We start from the raw sequence: 24467 nt of genomic DNA, 5'->3' as shown, positions 1-24467 counted from the left end.
GCCGCCTTAAAAGATCTAATATGTTAGATGTACTCACAATCGCCGATTTTCAGTCATAACGAATTGCGATGTCCGATATATTGTTGTATGGGCGTGATCCTTTTTTAAACAGAGAGTGTATATAAGGAAATTAGATGTAGTAGAGTTTCACAAAAGTATTCCTTAGTAATTAATCATTCCTAGTTGTAATTCAGTAAAAAGCCGCATTCCTCTGTCATTTATGGGTCACACGTCAGCTTCTTCGGGCTCCTGCTGAATCTCAATTTTAATCACTTCGAGTAAGACGTCATTTATGCCATTTTCATACACCATTTTCTCTATCGGTTGGTCCTTAAGTCATTCAGATTCTCATTTTCATACATTCCACTGTTTTCTCTCTTCCTTCAACTGTCCATTTTTCGGGTTTTACGAAGGTATTAATCTTTTTGGGCGCAGCACCTATGCAAAAGAGAGTCTATGAGGACCAATAAAATCTAAATAACAAATTATTGTTCGAGACAACTCAAATCACAGTTGACAGTTTTGGTAATAGGGAAAATTAGAATTTCAATATTTCGACTATTTCAGACGAGCACTAGATTCCTGAACTTTGTATTACCAATGATAATAAATAGGGGCAGCATCCGTTTTATGTTTGATATGTATAAAAGTGGAAATCGGCACGTAGACCCCTTTACCTCTTACTTAAAATAAACTGAGTTATAAAGCTCGTAGTACATAATGAAAATAGCAGGCTTTAATTGTTATAGAAAGTTACAGCACTACATCATAATTTTACTTATTAGAAGATAACACTTTTCAACATATATTACAATCGTCAAATGTGTCATAGACATTGTTACCCAGCTCATTTGCGACATCATCATTATCTGGACGAGTACCAGGGGACCATGGTCCACTGATCTTTTTTTCGTGGGATAGACTTAGATAAAATTGGTGTGTATCGGTGGCATAAATTACAAAAGTTCCATCAGTTCTTATTTTTTGTGTTTTCGCTTTGGCTTTCTAACAGTGGATTGCACTAACATTTTACCTATTCGTTGTTTTCTCATTGTCAGTTCCTGGTTAGGCAGAAGACCTTCAGCAGATTCTGTCTTATAAAGAAGAGTATTTGGCTTTGTCTTTTAATAATGAAGTACCTTCATTCCTGGTGCCCGTGGCACAGTTTTCTTGTAATACTGGTGTTTTCCTGAAATACTGGTTTACTACTTGAGGACCAGTGAAGTCTTCATCCGTTATCTTAATAACAAAAAAAAATTATACTTCCTGTGGTAGCCAGATTCATCCAGTCTTCTGGTACATGCAAGTCACATTGGTTCTGGTGTTTTTTTTTTTTAAGTTCAAAGATCCCAGAGTCCACACCACATTCATTGTATTAATGTCCAGAAACTAGGAAATGCGGATCAACAATTTTAATTTGGACGTTCTTAACAATATAACACCAACATTTTACATGCCTTTTGTTCTGCCCTCCACATTTGTCACTGCAGGCTGAGATGTGTTTTACAGTGGGAGGAAGACTCTGGATGTACTTCAACAAACAAAACGCTATCTCCTGGCAATGCCTACTTACCTGTTGTTCAGACCCCATAAACTTATAGGCAGTACCACTGATTAGATTGTGAATATTGAGGCTGTATGTCCGAAACTGTCACAAATAGTAATCTTTTGGCGTCATCTTTTGAAGATCAAAGCATATCGCTACATGATTGTTGTCCTTTAATTCCTTCTATTTCCTTTTGGCTTCTTTCGCAACCTCTATATTCCTTAGAAGAACTTCTTTTTCAATTCCAGTTCCATATTTTTCATCAGGCTTGTCATGTGTCATTTTAATTTACAGCTTGTCACAAGTTACACAGGTATGAGGCCTGAGAAAGATTACATTATAAATTGTTTTGAATGTCTATAAAACTTTAACTTCCACGTTTCACCTTTCTTTTCCTTCTTGACAAAATGTTTCACACTTCTGCTACGTTACTGGCGTACTTAAGTTTGGGTTCAAGTACTTTCGGTTTGGAGCTTTTGCACTACTATAATGAATAGATCGGAATTTTCTTGTAAGTTCAGTCGTTATTTCAATTCTCTTTGCTGATATTTTATTTAAGGGTTCTTTCTTTTCTCGTTTGTCAAGTGGTGAAATACTGGATGAATTTTTATTTTTTAATGATAACCTTTGTTATTATTTTGTTGGATATGTCAAGAGGTTTTTTTAAAAAGGTTTTGCACATTCTAAAACCTTTTGAGTTTATAAATAGCACTGCATGAATCGTCTTCTTGAGTAACAGCTGGGGTTTCTTCCTCAACACAAGCTGCATGTCCAAGGTGGTTCACTGGTTAGATCATCGTCATCAGAAGGCTTATAATCTCTATCTTGATTAGAATTATGACCATCTCCAAATAACAGTGCATCACTGCAAGTACTAATAAAATTGTCATTGTCATTGTTGGTGTCTTTAGGACTGTTTCCTTTCACTTCTTCAGCCACACGATCTGGAAACAATTTTTTTTTTATAAATTCAGTATACACAATTTCATCGTCTCTTTTTAATTACTGACAGGTCTAAATGATATATGTACTGCTACTACTAAATAAATAAATTGTTACTGGAATACAGGGTTATTACAAATGATTGAAGCGATTTCACAGCTCTACAATAACTTTATTATTTGACATATTTTCACAATGCTTTGCACACACATACAAAAACTTAAAAAGTTTTTCTAGGCATTCACAAATGTTCAATATGTGCCCCTGTAGTGATTCGGCAGACATCAAGCCGATAACCAATTTCCTCCCACACTCAGTGCAGCATGTCCCCATCAATGAGTTGGAAAGCATCATTTATGCGAGTTCGCAGTTCTGGCACGTTTCTTGGTAGAGGAGGTTTAAACACTGAATCTTTCACATTACCCCACAGAAAGAAATCACATGGGGTTAAGTCGGGAGAGCGTGGAGGCCATGACATGAATTGCTGATCATGATCTCCACCATGACCAATCCATCGGTTTTCCAATCTTCCTGATGGAAGTGCGGTGGACCACCATCCTGTTGAAAGATGAAGTCGCCGCTGTTGGTCTCCAGTTGTGGCATGAGCGAATTTTCCAGCATGTCCAGATACACGTGTCCTGTAACGTTTTTTTTTTCTCAGAAGAAAAAGGGGCCGTAAACATTAAACTGTGAGTTTGCACAAAACACGTTAACTTTTGGTGAACTGCGAATTTGCTGCACGAATGCGTGAGGATTCTCTACCGCCCAGATTCGCACATTGTGTCTGTTCACTTCACCATTAAGAAAAAATGTTGCGTCATCACTGAAAACTAGTTTCACACTGAACGCATCCTCTCCCATGAGCTGTTGCAACCGAGCCGAAAATTCAAAGCGTTTGCCTTTGTCATCAGGTGTCAGGGCTTGTAGCAATTGTAAACGGTAAGGCTTCTGCTTTAGCCTATTCCGTAAGATTTTCGAAACCGTCGGCTGTGGTACGTTTAGCTCCCTGCTTGCTTTATTCGTCGACCTCCGCGGGCTACGCGTGAAGCTTGCCCGCACGCGTTCAACCATTTCTTCGCTCGCTGCAGGCCGACCCGTTGATTTCCCCTTACAGAGGCATCCAGAAGCTTTAAACTGCGCATACCATCGCCGAATGGAGTTAGCAGTTGGTGGATCTTTGTTGAACTTCGTCCTGAAGTGTCATTGCACTGTTATGACTGACTGATGTGAGTGCATTTCAAGCACGACATACGCTTTCTCGGCTCCTGTCGCCATTTTGTCTCACTGCGCTCTCGAGCGCTCTGGCGGCAGAAACCTGAAGTGCGGCTTCAGCCGAACAAAACTTTAAGAGTTTTTCTACGTATCTGTAGTGTGTCGTGACCATATGTCAATGAATGGAGCTACAGTGAATTTATGAAATCGCTTCAATCGTTTGTAATAGCCCTGTATAAATAACAAAGTAATTAAAAAAATTGGTGTTGTGTTTAAGTTTTATGAAAGGCTATAATATGACTAAAAACTACATTAACAGCTCACTTGTCTTCTTGTCCCATAAGGAAGTTAATATGGTGGAAAACTATTTAAGCTGCACTTATGGCTGCTTTCACTAATAGAATCATCTGCATTGTTTCGCGGTAAAGGGCTTCACAGTGATATTGGACCTCTGGTGCTGCAAAGTTGAACAACAACTAAGTAATATTTAAGGGGTATGACGCTAGGTAGCAGAGGCTGTCGTGGAAATCACTTGGACCTCGTTACCACACAATAGATTAGTATTATCACATCCCATTCTTGTACATAATCCTTTTTTTAATGTCACGTAGACCACTTGGCTTCTGGGGTCCACACATATGTACAACACTTACACACATACAAATTTACGTACGTCAGATAATACAATAAATATCATATTTACATAAACACGTCAGTAAAATTCCGTTTCAGGCTCATTTTCATTATGATGTGTATTAAGTAACTAGATCTGTTCAGAGAAAGCTATGCTGGGCTAATATTAAGTAAGAAAAACTTCACTACTGATAGGAAGTTAGAACAAAAATAAGATAGAGATAATGGTTTTAATTTGGACAAAGCGTGGAATTCGCCTCTTGCGCTGATTAAACGGCAGAGAAGTCGTCATGGTGTCACTGCCGCCGAATATACATCGATAAGCGAATCGATTGTCTGTGCGCCTCCGGCACAGGCGGAGCGTGTGTAAGCGTATCTCTTTGCTCCCACGAGCGTCTCTGACCAGCATGCGCGGTACCTCCGCGATGGAGCATATAAGGGCGCGCTTGGAACCTTGACGTCAGTCTTGCGACGAACTCTGAGGAAGGCCAGACGATACACAGCCGAAATATCAGTGGAAGAAAATTTTAATTGCGGAGTTGCATGCTCGAAATATGACCAAAAATGTTCATATCGACATACGTCCGGAACGTACATGATTCTTCCTATGTCGCAAAGCAATTAGGTGCAAGTAAGTGGCCAAGCCTGTACACTGATGCTACCCCATTGATAATACGACTATTCAACCATTCCCGAGGATCTTCAGTGGCCCAGAGATGTCGACTGTGTTAGCTTATGTTGGCATCTTGCTTCATCAGTGAAAAGTGCTGACAAGGTGATTTTACAGTGCTAGTGATCTGTTGCAACAAGGAGCTACCAACCTTCTCTCGTTGAGGAATACCCATTGGCGATAATCCTTAAACACGTTGTCAAATAAACATTACTTAAATAAGAAATTTGTAGCACATGATGTGCAATGTAATGTACCAGTTCTGTTGAGAATACTACAGACTCAGCGTCTGTTTCCGGACGTTGATGTGAACCGTTTTGTATTTTTTCCTGAATCGCCTCTTGAAGTATTTCCGCTAACTTTATATCCAGCCCTCTCACGATGCAGTAAACTGGGAAGTAGACAATCGAGCATTATCACTATCACAACTACCCGTATCCAATGATGCTCCACTGTTCTGATGTGAACTCCTGTGTGCCTTACAGGTCGACATTGTGATCCGCTGTACTGACGATACAAGTACCGATTTTCCTATAGACTGTGAAATGATCATTACAAAAATAGGGACACAGCTAGAAACGAGGAGTAGGAGAAGGCGGCGGTAATACTGTGTTTCTAGAAAAGCAATGGAACAGAAAGGGTTAAATATTAACTTGTAATTTTGTGAAAAAGTTGATTTCTTTGGGTAAAAGGTATATTTCATAGTCCTGCAAATATATCGAAGAGCAGAAAGGAATAGTACTGTCTACATTGACATCTCTAACATGAATATTGGTACTTAATCCATACGTTTTCTAGTCAGGGATTGGACATTTCAACTTTTTTATTTAATAGTGTTAGTATGGGTCATTAACAGAAAACTTCGTGAGACGCCAATTTTAGATCCAATTAAATCTTTTGGAACAGTCCTGTCCCATATCCCTGAAGCCTCCAATACACTTCGTTTAGATTGCTCATTTGAGGACTTAATGAGATATTTTTCCGTGTTGATAAATTCAGGAAGTTCCTGCAGTTTTGTTTTAGAGAAACTGAAAGAGTTCTGTCAACAGAGCGACCATCAAAATTAAGGTGTCTTGTTGGAACGCTAACTGCCACTAGGGGAAAAGCATGCACAACGACACTGTCAAAAGAAAATATTCCTCATTTATCAGTATGCACATTTTTTTTTTGACAAGACTCCACACAGTAGAGGAAAAGCTAAACGTAGCGAAAATTTAAACTAAAAAATAAAGTACGCATGAAGCACTGACTGTCTCAGTTACACTTATCACACATACGATTGTCCGACAGTTACTGCGAAATATAGAGTAAAAAACATTTACCTCAATAAACTTTAAACGACGTGGCAGAAATAATTACGCTACGCATGATACAAGAAGAGGTACTATTCAAACATGCACAGGATCTAATACGTCCATTTGGCAAGAAAAGTAGCAAGACATGATAGAACGAGATTGTGATAAGAATCCACTTCCGAAACTCGAAAGGATTGAAAAGATAAAATAATAATCATGAATATGGATTTAAGAAACTTCTAACGTTATCGTGACCTTCCTAAAATTAAGACGCTGCCGGTATCAATTAAATTTAAACGTGGAAGCGAGAACGAACATTCACCGTTTTTGATAGTACCACAATCACACCCCGAATTGCTCAAAGAATTTTACATCTCTCCCTCTGCTCTTTGCCAAAGTTAGTCCTAACTTACTAGCGTCCCATGAAAGAAACTACTGTGACAAAACCACAAGCAGCCGACCACTGTGCTCGGTTATTTATTGACCTTTCATATTCCTCACCAATCCTCTTCAGTTCTGTTATGTTAACGTGAAAAATACACGCATTAACATTAGTAGGCAATCAGAGCTGTAGGCCCTATATTAACCTAGGAGAAAAGAAGAAACGCTAGTGCCTACCCCTGAAGCACCTTACCAGACAACTGTACCATGGAAAACGGTGCACTTTTGCGAGGTACACAGACAACTGCCGCTGCTGCCACTTCCTTGTCGTCTGCAGGCGCTCCCATCGTCAGTCAAGTGACTGACATCTCCAGTGCGTTTCGACCTCCTGCCTTTGAAAGCCTTGCGAGAGACCTACATATGTGTCTGAGGAACGAACGGGATGATGTCTCAAGAGGCACAAGTGAGATTCCTACCTTGTGAACATGATGATATTATTTTCATAAAATTTTACTTACATATTCCTTGTAATGTTAAGAGATCTAATTATGTACGAATGGTAGGTAATGACGGGGCTAGCAGCTAGTCGCATTGAAATTATTTCTGTTCTACATGATATCTGATCACGCTTATATTGAAATGCATTTAAGAAATTATTCTCAGCCGATGTAGCTTCACAGCAGGGGGGTTCTGACTCACAGTGCAATTGTGGGACATACCCCTGTGTCTTCCTGTTGACATTATTAATCTTTCTCTTCGTTATCCATTATGATAATGAATTGCAATATTATCTGTCTTGGGAAAAGGGATAGGGTGCGAGCTCACATTTCTTATCAGGAAAACCTAGAGAATACAATGCCATTCTATCTTTTGATGGGGTTTACTACCATCGCAAACAGGTAGCGAATGAAGATACAAATATACAGTCAAAAAATGCAGAAAGGTAGATGGCAGGGATGTGACGGTTTGCGCTCATCACACCAGACTTACAAAATTCGACAACTTCCGTGACTGTCGTCACAGTGGAAGGTTGGTTCCAAATATTGTTTAAAGAAAATTATATTTATTTCTTTGACAGTGGCATCCCACGCCGCCTCTCCCGCCGCCACACCCAGCACCACCGTCAATGCCTCCAGCCCACTTCCACGATCTGCAGCCGCCTCAGCCACCACCGTTGCAGCCTCTGTGCCCTCGCCAACAGCAGCTTGCAGACGTACCAGAATCTTTACGGAAACCTGAAGAACTGCGAGGTTCAGCCTCTGTTACAGCCACCGACCAGCAGAGGAAACACAAGTGCGAAGACTGCGGCAAGCTCTTCGCCAGCAAGGCGTCTCTCAAGGTGTGTCTTCGCCGTATTACGGCTACCTGTGATAAGGGCTTGTACCTGTAACCGTATCTTCTTTTATTTTTATTTACTACTGATGGACTCCCACACTTAACTTTAATTCGTTGGCAAAGTTTCATTGATAATGTACATCTAAAATTTTCTGCATGCACATAACACCAGAAATCTGTATTTAAACTCGTTGGCTCCACCATCACCAAATAAATATATAAGCTGTGTAGTTAATTTCTCCTTCAAATTTGCTTCTATTTCTTTCTTATGTTATGATGTCGATTTCTTTAAACGTCCTATTTGTTCATGTTACACAAACACAGCTACATTACTTTGCTGCTAAGGTTTCTCGATGCACAAAGGTATTTCCAAGGAAGTCTCTCCCACATGGTGACATACGAAGACGGTGAGTGATGTTGCAACATCTACCTTCGTTAGTTTTGGCAAGATCGCTTGGATCCTTTCTTGAATGAACGAGTATCTACGATAAAATGATATTACTGTCTTTGGCGAGAAACTAACTTCAATCAAACTGCTTGTCGGGAAATTACAAATGAATTCGTAGCTGTATAGCAAGGAATATCCAGGTCGGACATGAATCCATGGGTGAATGAGGTGACACAGACACTTCAATATTTGCTAAATGGTTAAAATTTCGTCATATTTATTTACACAATTTGTGCAGTACTGATAGCTTCATACGTAACTTTGCTATATTTGTAAGTAACTGTTCCAGAGCTCTATCGTACTGTGATCACTGCCTGGCGTCCAAAGTTCAATTACTTTTTGACTATTAGGTGGTTCGCAGCGCCGGTGATAAGCGCATCTAGTGTCATGGCAAGTCTTCCGTGGTCTTTGACGGAGCCCAGTATGTGGCTACTCAAAAGTTCCAATATTTTAGATTTACTCACAATCGGCGATTTTCAGACATAACCGATCGCAGCGTCCGATATGTAGTAGTATGTGCGCGATTCTTTATAAAATACAAAACGCACGTAAGAAACTTGGATTTGGTATAATGACTGCCTGGCGCTACCGCAGTTTCGGCTTATTGCCTCAGCTCTCCCCATACATAATACAAAAGCTTCGAGTTGCATCTGCTGCCTGGCCATCTATTAAACCTAAAAAGAACAAAATGTCGCACAAGTTAGCCCTTTTTCCACATGCGGCTATTTTGGGTTGAGAAGTGGAGTGAATTATGTTCAGAGTTCCATTAAATAGGTAACTTCAGCAGACAGTAGAAATGCGTTTTAAAAAATGTAGCAGTGAATGTACTCGAACTCGTGACAGCTTATCTAGAGTGCACAACGCTTACCGCTATGTCTCACAATGCACATGCAGTTTATTGGTTACATGCATGTAGAAAACTTGTTCTGAGTTAAAGCTGTAAAGGAAGGGCCGGCCGCGGTGGTCTCGCGGTTCTAGGCGCGCAGTCCGGAACCGTGCGACTGCTACGGCCGTAGGTTCGAATCCTGCCTCGGGCATGGATGTGTGTGATGTCCTTAGGTTAGTTAGGTTTAAGTAGTTCTAAGTTCTAGGGGACTAATGACCACAGCAGTTGAGTCCCATAGTGCTCAGAGCCATTTTAACCATTAAAGTGTTCAAACTTCTGAGTGCCCTACCCGACGTTATCCCAACTTTGGCTTACTGGCGTTTTGAAAGCTTGGCATACTCACACACTGTTTTAACCTCTGCAGCTGTATTTTTTTATAAGCTTTATATATTTATTTAAGGTATTTAAACTCATCTGGAGGAAATTTAGCATTTTAAAGATTAACTACACAATCTGCAGAATTATGAATGTTTGTATTGTGGCAAGCATAATATTTGTTGTAATCACACAATCTGGACAATTTACATTCCAGTCCATGAAAAACCTTTTCATGAACCATAGCATAACAAATTACTAACCCTACAGAAGTTTACCTGAGGAGTCAACTACGGTAAAGAACAGTGAAGACCGAGCCCTTTCTGAATCATAATGATTTTTATCCTGTTCAAGTGGCGCTTGAAACCAATACATTATGATACGAAAATTTTCTGAACGAATTTTACACTTAATTTTTGCATAGTTAGTATAACAGTGTAAGATAAACATTTCCTTTTAAGACGTCCTTTCATGACCGCCTTTATCCTAGAAATACACCACAACTTCACCCCATTCACAGCCCAAAGAGGCAGTAATTACATTACTTGATGGAGAAATGCATTCATGGGAGAGGTAGGCGACCATTCAGATGGACACAACTTTGGAATCTGGAAAGTTCTTGATCACACACTTTTTAATTAAGCTTTACACATTTCAGAATTTCATCATTAGAAAGAATGTTCAGGAAAAGGTGGAAAGGGGGAATAACGATAGCAGCAACACACGTACTCACAGAACTATGCACATTACTGATCCATACACAAAATTTTCAGTTTGTATTTTGCTTACATTTAAATCAAACTTTAGTAAAAGGCTCACGAAAATGAGAACGTGGACTGAATGTAATAGAGATCTCATCTCACATAGGCATATATGACAGTGCCATTGGATATTTCAAGTGAACTGGTACCAAACTGACCGTGGCAATTAAGGCATCTAAGAAGTAGCAGAAGAGCGGTAGGTGTAAATCGCATTGACCATACCAATGAAATCAGTGAGAAACATTACAAAGAAACAACGTACGTAGGACATACTTCATGTCAGAACATCGTGGAGAACATGACAGAGATACTTTAATGGTACTCATATAAAGAAGAAACTCATACTGATATTAGATAAAATTTATATAGCATTAAATTTGTATCATAAGGCAATAATTGTTAATAATTGTTGCACCTGTAATTATAAAACTTAATAGACACTTAAACATAAGAATTAAAACGACGTTATACTTTTCCAAATGCGTTATATGTGAAAGATTCCTGTGAATTGATGGACACAACAGAAACCTTCATTTAAGAAATGATACCGGCTTAGCTTCACTGGATATTGTCAACTTGTGGCCATTTATACAAATTAGTGGAACTCTTGATACATTTAGAATGAATTTATTGGCTTATAATGCGCTTTCCCATCGCGAGGCTGAGAAATTAATTGAATTAATTGAACTGTCTCGGTGTTCCAATGCCGTTACCCTTAGTGACAAAACTCTACTCACAGCGAACGTCTTAGCTACGGGGTAAGTCACTGTCTGCTATTGTGGCACATACTTTTGTAGCGCACTTGGAATGCACATATTTTGGTTTGTGTCTGACAAATATACAGGGTGTTACAAAAAGGTACGGCGAAACTTTCAGGAAACATTCCTCACACACAAAGAAAGAAAATATGTTATGTGGACATGTGTCCAGAAACGCTTACTTTCCCTGTTAGAGCTCATTTTATTACTTCTCTTCAAACCACATTAATCATGGAATGGAAACACACAGCAACAGAACGTACCAGCGTGACTTCAAACACTTTGTTACAGGAAATGTTCAAAATGTCTTCCGTTAGCGAGGATACATGCATCCACCCTCCATCGCATGGACTCCCTGATGCGCTGATGCAGCCCTGGAGAATGGCGTATTGTATCACAGTCGTCCACAATACGAGCACGAAGAGTCTCTACATTTGGTACCGGGGTTGCGTAGACTAGAGCTTTCAAATGCCCCCATAAATGAAAGTCAAGAGGGCTGAGGTCAGGAGAGCATGGATGCCATGAAATTGGTCCGCCTCTACCAATCCATCGGTCACCGAATCTGTTGTTGAGAAGCGTACGAACACTTCGACTGAAATGTGCAGGAGCTCCACCGCGCATGAACCACATGTTTTGTCGGACTTGTAAAGACACATCTTCTAGCAGCACAGGTAGAGTATCCCGTATTAAATCATGATAACGTGCTCCATTGAGCGTAGGTGGACGAAACTAAAATGAGCTCTAACATGGAAAGTAAGCGTTTGCGGACACATGTCCACATAACATCTTTTCTTTATTTGTGTGTGAGGAATGTTCCTGAAAGTTTGGCCGTACCTTTTTGTAACACCCTGTATATGACAATGAGGAAAGATGGCCTGTGGTCATAGGAAAACTGGAGGGGAGAAGAAATGACTAACATACAAAATAACAACAAACAGAATATTTGCTTAACTTGTATTTCTCGAAGTGTAGAAAGACTCGTTACAAATAAGGCAGCAAGATATAGAATCCAGCTCTCAGTGTCAACAAGGAAGAGGATCTCTGAACTAAACACTAATGATGGTGTCAGAGCCATGACTAGGGGGCGTCTTGTAGCACCACATACCGAAGAGGCTCCAAGTGCGAGTGGGGACCTGGCTGCCACTGGCAGACCTATATTGCAGCCGCAGGGCGTGCTCGTAGTACCAAGCCACTTGAGGTGTGGCTTGTCAGGCGCACTCCGTTGGATCCATCAGACCTGCATGACTGATGGAAACTTGCAATTATGATGCCAACTCTGATGCCCATGGGACGGTAGTGATAACATGATACCACATGCTTCCCCCAAAGCCTCCTCACTGGCGTTGTGCAGTGTAAATGAGCGAACGCAGATGGAGTGGGAGGGCTGGATGGAGGTGGTAATGAGGAGATGGGAACTGAAATTAAGGCCGATGCCGAGCACCTGCCCACACCCCAGTATGTGTCCTGAGTCCACCTGGGAACACCATCTGAAAAACCGGGCAGAGAGCATGCACCCATAAGCATAACCGTGCGAGGTGCCGGGGCTAGCAGTGTACTTAACACTAAATTCCTCTAGAATCTTCATATGGAAATGATGCTCTAAGCCCCCCTTTTCTAACTCCGGCTTTTGCTGTTGCACATGGATTAAGAAGAAACGCGAACTGACTGTAATTGACCCTGCAAGTGGAGTAGAAAAGAGTTTGGCACCTGCAATAATTTAATTTTATAAAGCAAAGATTCATTAACACAGTGAGAAATGAAAGGGTTGCTTTACCGATCCACAGAATGAAAGTTTTGTCCAAATTAACAATTTGATTTATTATCACTAAACTCAAAATAATAAACAAAACACATGAAACATTTACAATACGTCAAATTGGATACTCAAATAAATGCTGTGAAGGTGACGTTGTCCATAAATTAGCTTGTGACGTTTATGACCAAGTGGTATGTGGAGCCAATTCCTTGCAACTCAAATCTTAAGAGAAACACCCAGCCAACCCAACATTAATTGCTGCCACAGTAGTGGGAACTCAGGCAATGAACATCCAAGACAGAGCCACGTAAGAAAAGACGGGAACAGGCGCGCTCTGCTGAGCTCTGATTATCAGAGAGCAAATTGTCTAATCTGCTGGTGCTGCGGACATACGTTACCAAGCTGTCATCTTAACTGCAAGAACACGATCTGGCGTACCGGAGGCGATGGCTGGTTGCTTCGACGTCCCGTCGTGGTGATGTTAATGTCGCGAGTATAGCCCAAAAGAAATTGTCCTGGTCTGCTTCTTCCAGACGAAAGACTTCCTAGCAATACAAATGCGCCTCTGAGGGAGACGAAGAAGGCTCGCCACACGATCACTGACGGTACAGTGACTGATTTTAACAAGCGAAATCACACAGTAACTCCGATACATTCAACTTTAGCCATAACTGCTCAAGACGAACAACATAGGCCGCTTGTACGCAGATCGCTCAATTGCCAACTGTACCCGGAAAGTATATTAGACAGCCAACGGAAGGCAGGCTGTCCAGAGCGGCGAGAGCTCAGGTCTTGTAACCTACCCCGACCGAAAGGCGAGAGCCGACCCTCTCGAGAGCACCCGTACAAGCCGAACACAGAACATTCCCATCCCCACGACAGTGGCCATGGTTGAACGTTCCAATCAGCAACTCGAAAACCGGCGGAAAATTCCTCTCTATTGCCGCAGCACTACCATTCCACCAAAGGAGATTCTTGGCGCTGATTTTGCACGTCACAGAGCTATGCCCCGAACAAGCCAATCACAGTTACGATTTTGCAGAAAACGCGGGAATTTGACCGCCAAGACTGCCTGGGAACACAAGTCATTCCCACACCTCGCTGGTAGCCCGCCAGAAAGCGTTTTCACTAAGTTTCTGCGAAGTAACGGAATATCTAGCCCAGCCGCCCCTTCAGGCCCCTCTGGGCGTGTCGCTCCCGCTCTTACGACAATGTCGGCGTCTGGAAAGCATCCACTCGACTCCCTCACACCTGTCTGCTTAACCCTTTCAAGCTCAGCAGAACTCTCCTGTCACCGGACCACCCGGGTGACTAGAGGAGACGCTGTGTGGGAAGTCCGCGTGTGAAGGAATAGCGACTTTTCACTGAATGCAATTAGATAGGAAAATCGAATTAGAGTAAGCTAGAAATATGAGAGGGGGCTCATCCATCTCTCAGGCGGAGTAGCAAATAAAGACAGAGGCATCTCGACAACTGCAGAGGGATCTGAGGAAGCACCTGTGACAGTCACCGGGAAGACAGGCCCATTTCCAGACGACCGTGGCTGTCGAGACATCGATGGTCTAGAAAGGGCGTCGATTTCCATTGGCTCCAGGACCAGCATTGATGGAGCAGGGCCTGCAGCAGCCGGACTCAGTGAGGGCTGTTGTATCCAGGCAGGCACGGAATCTGAAAGCACAAAGCCTGTGGCAGGACCACAAAATTCACATGTGGCATCTAAGCAATCCTCTCGGACCCTGCAGTAGAAACATAGAATACAGCGTATAATGTTGCCTCCGTCCAAGTGCCTCTATCCGTCATGCAATCTGTAAAAGACCTAATCGTCAGTTTGATATATTGCCTGTCTGGGTGGAGTGGGCGCTGCCTGCTGTGGCGGGTGCAGCAACTAAAGCAAGGTGATGGTCCATCATGGGGCTGGGAGCGGTAGGAAGACAAGAGCAGCGACAGAGCTTGATCTCATGTGTTGGAGGCACAACATTTGTCCATGTGTTCCATAAATGTTCTACAAAACGTTCAGCTTCGCCTGTGAATTGCAGACAGAATGGTGCATTCGTGATCTGCCTGCAGATGTGATGCAAAACTGTTCAAACTGTGGTCCATTGTCAGTGACAATCACTTCAGGCAAGCCCTCAAGGAAACATATCGGTGACAAGGCCTGTATTGCGCAACGAGCCATGGTAGAGTACATAAGAACCACACAGGGAAATTTGCTGCGAGCACAGCAACAATGAGTTAGGCTTGCCGCTGATAAGTCAAGTGTTCAGTCAGAACACAGAGAGCGTTCCAAGCTTTGCGCCAACTGCTTTGTGCAAAAGATGCCTCAGTGACCTTGGTGTAGCAAATGAATCATATAAAGCTGGAAAGCCTAGGGAACCACAAACGTCACAGCTCATTATTGATGCAAATAAAAATGATACATTGGTGACCTGCAAGAGCATGCCGATGGGCTAAATGTACACGAACCAGAGAGCTACAAATAGGTCCCGCTGAACGTCGCCAATCAGTGCGAATGTAGTGCAACAGAGTCTACAAATCAGGATCCGCTGCTGTCGCCTGGTCAATTTTCCGGTGATGAAGCAGAAAACTATGCAAAACATCTGTGTGCCGTGCGTCAATGCAGCAAACAAGAACTAGAGGACGCGTCGAATGCGAGTTCAGGCCAAAAGGAAGGTGAGAAAGATTATCTGTGTTGGCATGCTTAGATGTGGGTCGATTTCGACAGAAGAAGAGCCCACCGTTGCAGCCTGCCAACAGAACCGCACTATGTGCAAAACTTCCCTGATGACGTAAGAGTGCGCATCCACAGCCAAGACGACTGGTTTGTGTGGATCAAAGTGAACAATGTATCTGTCACGAAGCAGAGTATGTTTCAGCTTCTGCAGAGCAGCCTGACATTTACGAGCAAACAAACGGAACGTTTTTTTCTGCGCAAGCGATTTCAGAGAGCCGCGATTTGACCGGCATTGGGAATAAACCGTATGTAATACGTGAGCTTCTCTACCACAGACTGTAATTCCCGCATATTGTGTTGAGGTACAAGGTCACCGACAGCAAGCTAATGTGATTGTAATGAGCGAACGCCCTGACCATTAATGAGATGTCCTAAGCACTAAAGTTCAGTCTGAAAAAACACACATGTGTCTCTCCTACATTTGAGAGCAGCTGCAGACAGCACTTGAAGCAGTTTGTGAAGATCGGTTGCTGAGTGTTCTTCAGGAGTGCGACCTGAGACAGCAACATCATACATGAGCACATTCGTAACTTGTAGCTTACATAGGTATGTTCTAGGAGACATTATAGGTTAATACATATATTGTACCAAAATTAAACGATATGTATAAAAATCTAGAGTAGGTGTTCTGTCAATAGATTTTTTGCACTGATTTTAACATGTATACAGCCTTTCAAGAGATAAACTACTTTGAGTAACTGGGTTGACTTAAGCAAAGTACATTTAAATTTTCTGTGCCAATAACGGTTACTTTTCTTTATTTATTCTGAAAATTTTGATGCGTTTTGAGATTTAATGAGTCATCTATTTCCACAAGCATGTTGTCTACGAATGATTTCCATATGTGTCGCACTTATTACAGTGTGTCTTTTCAAGCTAATGTTATTTTATTTGTCACGTGTGTAGGCCGTATTGTGGCCTAAATTACATGTTACAGAGTCAACTATAATCTTGTAATGTTTTGTGGTCTCTGTACAGCATGGGATAGCCAGAGCACTAGTAGACTGAGTAAAAAACTGTTGCTAACATCTTGTCAGTTACTATGCACTATCTGTCACACGTCTGACGTACACATGTTACTCACCTGTAGCAGAAGTGAGCAATGTCCAGCTGCGTTTTGAAGATTAAATGAATTACACTTAGTTGTGCAGAGGAAAGCTGTGGGGCGAATTTAAACTTACACAAAAATTGTACATTTTATATTATTGCCATTTATATTTGATACTATACTTGCTTAGCTTTTATATATTTGAATCAACTGTTTGTTATCGCAGGATGGTAATATATTGTGAATTCTGTAGAGAATTGCCAAGAAATTTAAATGTTAAGGCACAGTCAAGCAAATGAGTTTCAGAAATTCTAGACGATTTTTTCAAGAGCAAGAACTTCAGAAATTCATCATGTCAACAACATGGCTTTTATTCAAGCAGTTATTTGGCTTAGCGTAGATTGACAGATATATTGATGTCCTCTTGGGGGATTTTGTGCCCAGTTTGGTTCAACTGTCGTGTTAGATCGTCGACATTCCGAGCTGGTTGCAGGGCCTTGCCTGTAATACTCCAAGCGTTCTAGGGCGGTCATCCTACGACCTTTCTGGACAGGACAGGGTTTGGCAAGCACAAAGACAAGAAGTAGCGACTCTCGCCATGTGTGTGCAGGCATTACCTCACTGAAATGTAAGTCCTGGGTGGCTTGCCATCTAGATATCATTGATATCATTGTGCAGTAAGGGTCAGGCTAGTCGTGCTATGAAACGAAATGGCTTCTGGTCGTCCAGTCGTATGGAAGGGGAGAGGCAGGTTGGTATCCCACCACTGTCTGTGGCGTCTCCAGCTACATAGTCGCCTGGGAATCTGATTCGCTGCTGTAGAATTTTCAGTGATGACTCCAGCTGTGACACGTTGATTGGCGAAGGCGCGGCTGGAAGCGCCCCAGACAGAGTTAGGATATCAATCTGACAGTCGCCCACCATACGGCGCGACAACAAGGAGTGACGGTCAGGGATGCATTTTCGTAAGGGGATCATTCTGGTTGTCATCTGCGGCAGCCTTATAGAACACTAGTACCTCGACTATATTCTGTGCCCCATTTTGTTGCCCATCATAGAAAGCTACCTTGCGCTTACAGTTCAGCATGTCTGCCCACACATGGCGAGAGCTTCTATTGTTGGCCTTCATGTATGCCAGACCCTGCTTTGGCCAGCAATGCAACCTGACCTTTCTCTATTTGAAAATGTTTGGAGCATTATGGACCTCGAGATTTTCACTGCCCAATGCGTCAATTGAACAGACTTTATGTGTGATCTGAGGTTTTCCTGACGTACAGAAATCTTGAAAATTTGTCGGGTATTCAGCCGTGTAACGTCGTCCAAAAGGCGCGATATTTCGGCAAGCCGGCTTCATGTCATCTTCATCATCTTCAAGCATTCGTGGGGTCTGATTGATCTCTGATGGATGGCGACTTTAGTCCACCCCTCTCCCGCAGCCTCCGTCTGGGCGGTGGTGGGTGAAGCGCTTCCCCCACCACCCAGCGCCGCCCTTCCCCCACCACCGCCCAGACGGAGGCTATGGGGGAGGGGTGGAGATATATAAAGTCGCCATCCATCACCGACCTACACGCACTATACACCCACAGACCCCGACACATAAACAAACCAAAACACAAATACACTTACCCTCCCAGAACAATCTTAAACAACACCCTCCACACCTTTCCAGAGATAATACACCATCACGAACACACAAGACTGCTACACTTTATGAACAACGACACTCCCACCCCTTCCCACCTCCAAGCACTAAATCCCGACCGTCCCCCTCCTTAAAACTGCCCCAATAAAGAGCGAACCATACAGCAAGAACCCTCCTCCACCACTGTCGCCCTGGAACCGGTGAACTGGTGATATGAAAGATACTAGTCATACACCACAAATGTAACTAATGTAACTCCTGTAACTTAAAAGGTAACATTAACCATTAATATACAAAAATCATGTATAATTGTTAGTATATAAGGACCCAATAGTAAACTCTCAAAATTTTAAAGCTAGCTTAGAAAAATTATATGTAGTTAATAAGTTAGTTTTAAGTTCATTCTAAATAAATAAAAGAAACAATGAATGTAAAGAACCCAAATCTATGGCCCCAATAGAGCAAAAGCTCTCCAGCGGCCCATCCGTCTCCCTTCAGGAGCGGGGAAAAAAAAAAAAAAAAAAAAAGATCAATCAAACGCCAAGAACGCCTGAAGATTGCAAGAAGTCGGCTTGCCGAAATATCGCCCCTTATGTAAGACGGAACCCGGCTAAACACCCGAGAAATTTTCAAGAATGAACAGACTTTGTTACGATCTCCCTCAGGAGGGCATTGAGCAGCACTACCAATCAGTGCCGTGACGATTAACTGCTTACACAAGGGCCAGAGGTGGTTACTGACCTGCTCAATTTGTGAAACTCTTTCTCTTAAATAAATCATCTAATTACTTCTGACATTGTAATCATTAGTTTTTCTGTACATGCACATCATATCTGCCAAATTCTGTCCCATCTGGATAATTACTTCGTGGCACGTTGTGTTTCTCTTTTTTCTTTTTTGTAGAGTTACATGTTAATAAAGAATGTGTAATTGTAGACGTGCATTAACAAATTTGTATTGTAAGAATTCAGTCGTGTTGTAATAATATACAGTACGTTATTTGTCGCTTGAGCTGTAAGTATGTAGAACATAAACTGTTAGAAAAATAAAAATTGTTTGTAAAACTGGGTAGTATTTGTATAAAACACAGAATAAGTTATTTTGTAGGGAGCACATTGTGCTCATGTGGGAGCGATCTAGATGCTTGTAAAACAAAAAACCTGTAGCCAAGATCTTGGCTACTAGTTTATTGTTTTACACACAGATTAAGTTAACTCACTATGCACTTTTAATTTGAAGTTGCTGCTGGCTGAGTGCCAAAGTACTTTTTGTTCACAACAACTTTGTTTTAACTCGGTAGCTCCTGCAAAGTAATACCTTTATTTATCAGTTTAAGGAATATGAACACTTCTACTGTGTAGTCTTCTTTAGTTTGATGATGGATAAATAAATTTGTTTTTATAAGGCCGAGCAACAGTAATGGCGGCGGATTGTTGATGGCTGAATTCAGAGGTGTCACCTCAGATGCTACCTGCCTCGTGATGACTGTAGCCTCTTCTCTGGGTTCGACTCACTGGTATTCCGAGAATCTAGCTGAGCTGCTGCTAAACTGGTGAAGGCAGTTTCGTGGATTTCGAAAATATTCGCCAAAGCTGAAAATAAGATATTACTGAGACTCTGGCATACTGTTCCATAGCAGAACACATTGTAAATTGAACTTAAATTTGTTTTGTATGATGCAGAACAGAAAATGGTGAATTAATATTTTGCACATGAGATTTTCACATTCAGCAATGGAGGACTGCTTGACTGCTTGTTTAACAAGAAAGCTGACAGTTTACTAGTGTTCTCAATATTAATTATTGAAGCCTTGGCCCTCACACTATTAAAAGACTGTATGAGACAAAAATGTTTACAATTCCGTTAATAGAACGCAGTCAGTCCATTTTCAATCGAAATGGTTTAGAACCATAAAATCCACTATATCTCTTTCGACCCGCAGTTAGCACCTAAATTCTTAACGTGAATGAGGTATGATGTGAAAGTGCTTTCGCTACCTTATTGCTGTGGCTTCCATAAAGTCTGACGTCTCTGTGCTGTCTTCTACATTCCATTGTCCTAAGCGAGGAATCTTTTAAAATCTTCTTGCTTGACTTTCTTCATTCTTCTCCTGTTGTTATCTACTCTCACGCTTCCTCTTTTCCGCCGATTTATTGACCAGTTTTTCCTCACATATTATAACAAATAGTAGTAACGATGTTATCAGTCTATAAATTACTGTTTCTATCTCCTTCCTCATTCCAACACTAACAAAATTGTCCTTTTCTTCACAATTTAATGAAACTTTGCCCGATTCCCGCCCCCCCCCCCCCCTAGACTGTCTCCAGACCTCTGAAAAATACCCTGAACCTCTCCAACTCATCACTTGTCTCCCTTCTGTTTCTTGCTCATAATAAATTAATACAGAGATTACATCCTACGTGGCTGAGCTTCTGGAAGTACAAAGAGAAGATATAACTTTTACATTTAGATAATGTTAGAATATTCGAAACACTCCACAATACCACAAAACTCTTCCAGTTTCCATATGTTGTGATTGTGTCTTATTTACAATCATTCAGTGTGTGTGTGTTATGGGAGCAGCAGCAACATAATTTACACTGTGCGATGTCTAGTTTTGTGTGAGAGCCAATGGATCGAAATGTGTTAATGTCAGTTCAGAACTTGACACAGATCTCGAGGTCATGGAGCATAAAAAAAAATTTTGGCCGTGTACAAAGTTGTGTCAGATGGTGCTTGGATGTGTTACAGCAGGAAAAAGATAAAACAATGTATCAAACAACAACACAGGGACCGCCTCTTGCAACTGATAGTATATTCTGTGGGATATGGTCCTCCTACATCAGTATGGGCAATGACATTTTACCCTGCTCTGTGCAGGTGATTAAGTGGAAAAATTGGAAATTTGTGGTAAGGTCTTATGGGACCAAACTGCTGAGGTCATGGGTCCCTAAGCTTACGCACTACTTAAGTTAACTTAAACTAACTTACGCTAAGGACGACACACCCATGTCCGAGGGAGATCCTCCGATGGCGAAGCCGGACTGAGTGGATCATCGGAAGCCAGGGTTATGGTAAAATCTTATGGAGTTCTCTACTGGATGACACTAGTGGAGTTTTTATAATTCATAGATTTTTATTCTCTATTGGATGGTACAAAATGGTGATGATAGAGAGCGTATTTGGGTGACAGACGTGAATGCACCCAGAGGGATGTAGATTTCCTTCAGACTGCATAAACTGTATGTAGTTTGGTGGCGCACCGCAATGCAGTAGCAGAATCCTCATCCCTTGGTAACACTCATCCAGTTTCCATATGTTGTGACTGTCTTTTATTTGCACTATTGAAGTTTTTATAGTTCGTAGATTTTTATTCGCTATTAGGTGTTACAAAATGGTGATGATAGAGAGCGTTTTTGGGTGACAGACGTGAATGCACCCAGAGGGATGCAGATCTCCTTCAGACTGCATAAACTGTATGTAGTTTGGTGGCGCACCGCAATGCAGTAGCAGAATCCTCATCCCTTGGTAACACTCATCCAGTTTCCATATGTTGTGACTGTCTTTTATTTGCACTATTGAAGTTTTTATAGTTCGTAGATTTTTATTCGCTATTAGGTGTTACAAAATGGTGATGATAGAGAGCGTTTTTGGGTGACAGACGTGAATGCACCCAGAGGGATGCAGATCTCCTTCAGACTGCATAAACTGTATGTAGTTTGGTGGCGCACCGCAATGCAGTAGCAGAATCCTCATCCCTTGGTAACACTCATCCAGTTTCCATATGTTGTGACTGTCTTTTATTTGCACTATTGAAGTTTTTATAGTTCGTAGATTTTTATTCGCTATTAGGTGTTACAAAATGGTGATGATAGAGAGCGTTTTTGGGTGACAGACGCAAATGCACCCAGAGGGATGTAGAGCTCCTTCAGACTGCATAAACTGTATGTAGTTTGGTGGCGCACCGCAATGCAGTAGCAGAATCCTCATCCCTTGGTAACACTCATCCAGTTTCCATATGTTGTGACTGTCTTTTATTTGCACTATTGAAGTTTTTATAGTTCGTAGATTTTTATTCGCTATTAGGTGTTACAAAATGGTGATGATAGAGAGCGTTTTTGGGTGACAGACGTGAAAGCACCCAGAGGGATGCAGATCTCCTTCAGACTGCATAAACTGTATGTAGTTTGGTGGCGCCCACAATGCAGTAGCAGAATCCTCATCCCTTGGTAACACTCATCCTGTTTTTATATGTTGTGACTGTCTTTTATTTAAAATCGTCCAGTGTATGTGTTGTGGCAGAAAGCTTCGTTTGCCTTTGACCTTACACATAGTACACTATTAGTGAAACTACGACAACATTTTCTTATTTCCAATCAATGGTCAAAACACGGTCCTGACGCACTAACTCAGCTCACTCTGCTTCTGCATGGGCTGCAGGAGGTGTTAGGTATAACACTCTCTGACTTCTGCTCAGTTCCAACTTAAACTGGAACGATCATGTGGACAAAGCTGTAGAGAGTGAGGAACAGTTACAAGATGCATAGGGGCTGCGTAAAGAATCACATTGGAGTTTTACAGTAGCAGATAGATTCGAAAAGGGTGACTCATTTCGAGATACGAGAGTGCCACGAATATGATTCACTAGTGGCTGTAATCATTAAAAGATATCTCCATGGGTTCCAACGCAGGTATGTGGTCGAATGGAAAGACTTAATTCGAAATTGCAGACAGCATTTCTAGCAGAAAGCGTAATACTATACATCTGAAAGCCAGTGTACATTTCTGATGACCTCAATCTGGCGTTGCATTTTTTAATGTGATTAGTCATTGGAAGTGATCATTCTCGCCGGCCAGGGTGGCCGAGCGGTTCTAGGCACTACAGTGTGGAATCGCGCGAACGCTACGGTCGCAGGTTCGAATCCTACCTCGGGCATGGGTGTGTGTGATCTCCTTAAGTTAGTTAGGTTTAAGTAGTTCTAAGTTTTAGGGGACTGATGACCTCAGAAGTTAAGTCCCGTAGTGCTCAGAGCCATTTGAACCACTTTTTTCATCATTCTCAATCAACCACCATCCCCCCTCGCCTATAACCCAGTGGATGTATCGCAGAACCTGTGTCATGGCATGGAGACCGAATGTGCTACAAATACTGGAGAAATATCTAGCAGCAGCATAAAGGAGTTGCAAATATCGGCTTCATACCATGTTCCTTAACCGAGTCACATTCTAAATTCATTGATTTTATTACGAGCTTACACTTCGGCAAAGTGTAGTCCACACTTTCGGCCTTTTAATACACACCCCGACGATCTCCATCTATATTCAATGTCGCGATATTGTGTGGAAGACCACTTCATTCGGGAGCAATAATACCATACCTCGATTTATAAACCGTATATAGTTTTTAACATGGATATCGTTGGTGATACTTGCCTACGCCGATAGAACTAAGACTGCTTGTGGCAGTAACATAGCCGTTGCAATCGCGTCTTCTTAGTAGCTGGTCGACTGTAAGACGATTACGTCTCTGTTCCTGAGACACACTGGTACCACTCGCAAGAAAAACAAATGAGACATATCCATCCATCACGGATTTTCACTCAATATCATTTGGTGTCAGCAGCATTCAGTTACTGGCGAAGTATTATACTTAGGGGATTCATTGTGATCAGCGGGCTTATTAAGTAAGTGCGTGTTCTGACATGTACAAAGAAAATGACTATGTCCTGTCATAAGGAAGGTATGTATTTGACGTGGAAAACTGTGATAGCTGTAAGGGTAATGAGGGATCTTTTTACGTGAATAATTATGTCTTGTCATAAGAAACCTATAGATATTTATATTTCCAGAGCCACAATAGTCAGGAGAGGGGTACTTCCAATGCTTCGCTCATTGTCGATTGTCGTCAGATTGATACTGCATTCGTAATATATTATTATAAGTATAGTGATAAAATATATGTGGCCAGTTTCCTAGCACGTTTCTGCCTGCTGTGCGAGAAGCGCGTATCGGTGGTAGCCTGACATTTCCGACTTGGTGCCGGCCGGTGTGACCGAGCGATTCTAGGCGTTTCAGTCTGGAACCGCGCGACCTCTACGGTCGCAGGTA

The 24467-nt window shown here is 41.8% G+C and overlaps 1 protein-coding gene across 1 annotated transcript in view; it reads left to right on the top strand.

Moving 5' to 3' along the window:
* LOC126282297 (zinc finger protein 260-like) overlaps window positions 1-24467 on the top strand; it is a 100155-nt gene that overhangs the window by 15029 nt on the left and 60659 nt on the right. The window contains exon 3 of the mRNA XM_049981951.1: window positions 7758-8018. Within this exon, the coding sequence (XP_049837908.1) occupies window positions 7758-8018 (261 nt within the window). The remainder of the gene's footprint in view (window positions 1-7757; window positions 8019-24467) is intronic.

This window comes from Schistocerca gregaria, chromosome 7, assembly GCF_023897955.1.
Source record: "Schistocerca gregaria isolate iqSchGreg1 chromosome 7, iqSchGreg1.2, whole genome shotgun sequence".
Taxonomy (NCBI): Eukaryota; Metazoa; Arthropoda; class Insecta; order Orthoptera; family Acrididae; genus Schistocerca; species Schistocerca gregaria.
This window is presented reverse-complemented; position numbering and strand designations above follow the sequence as displayed.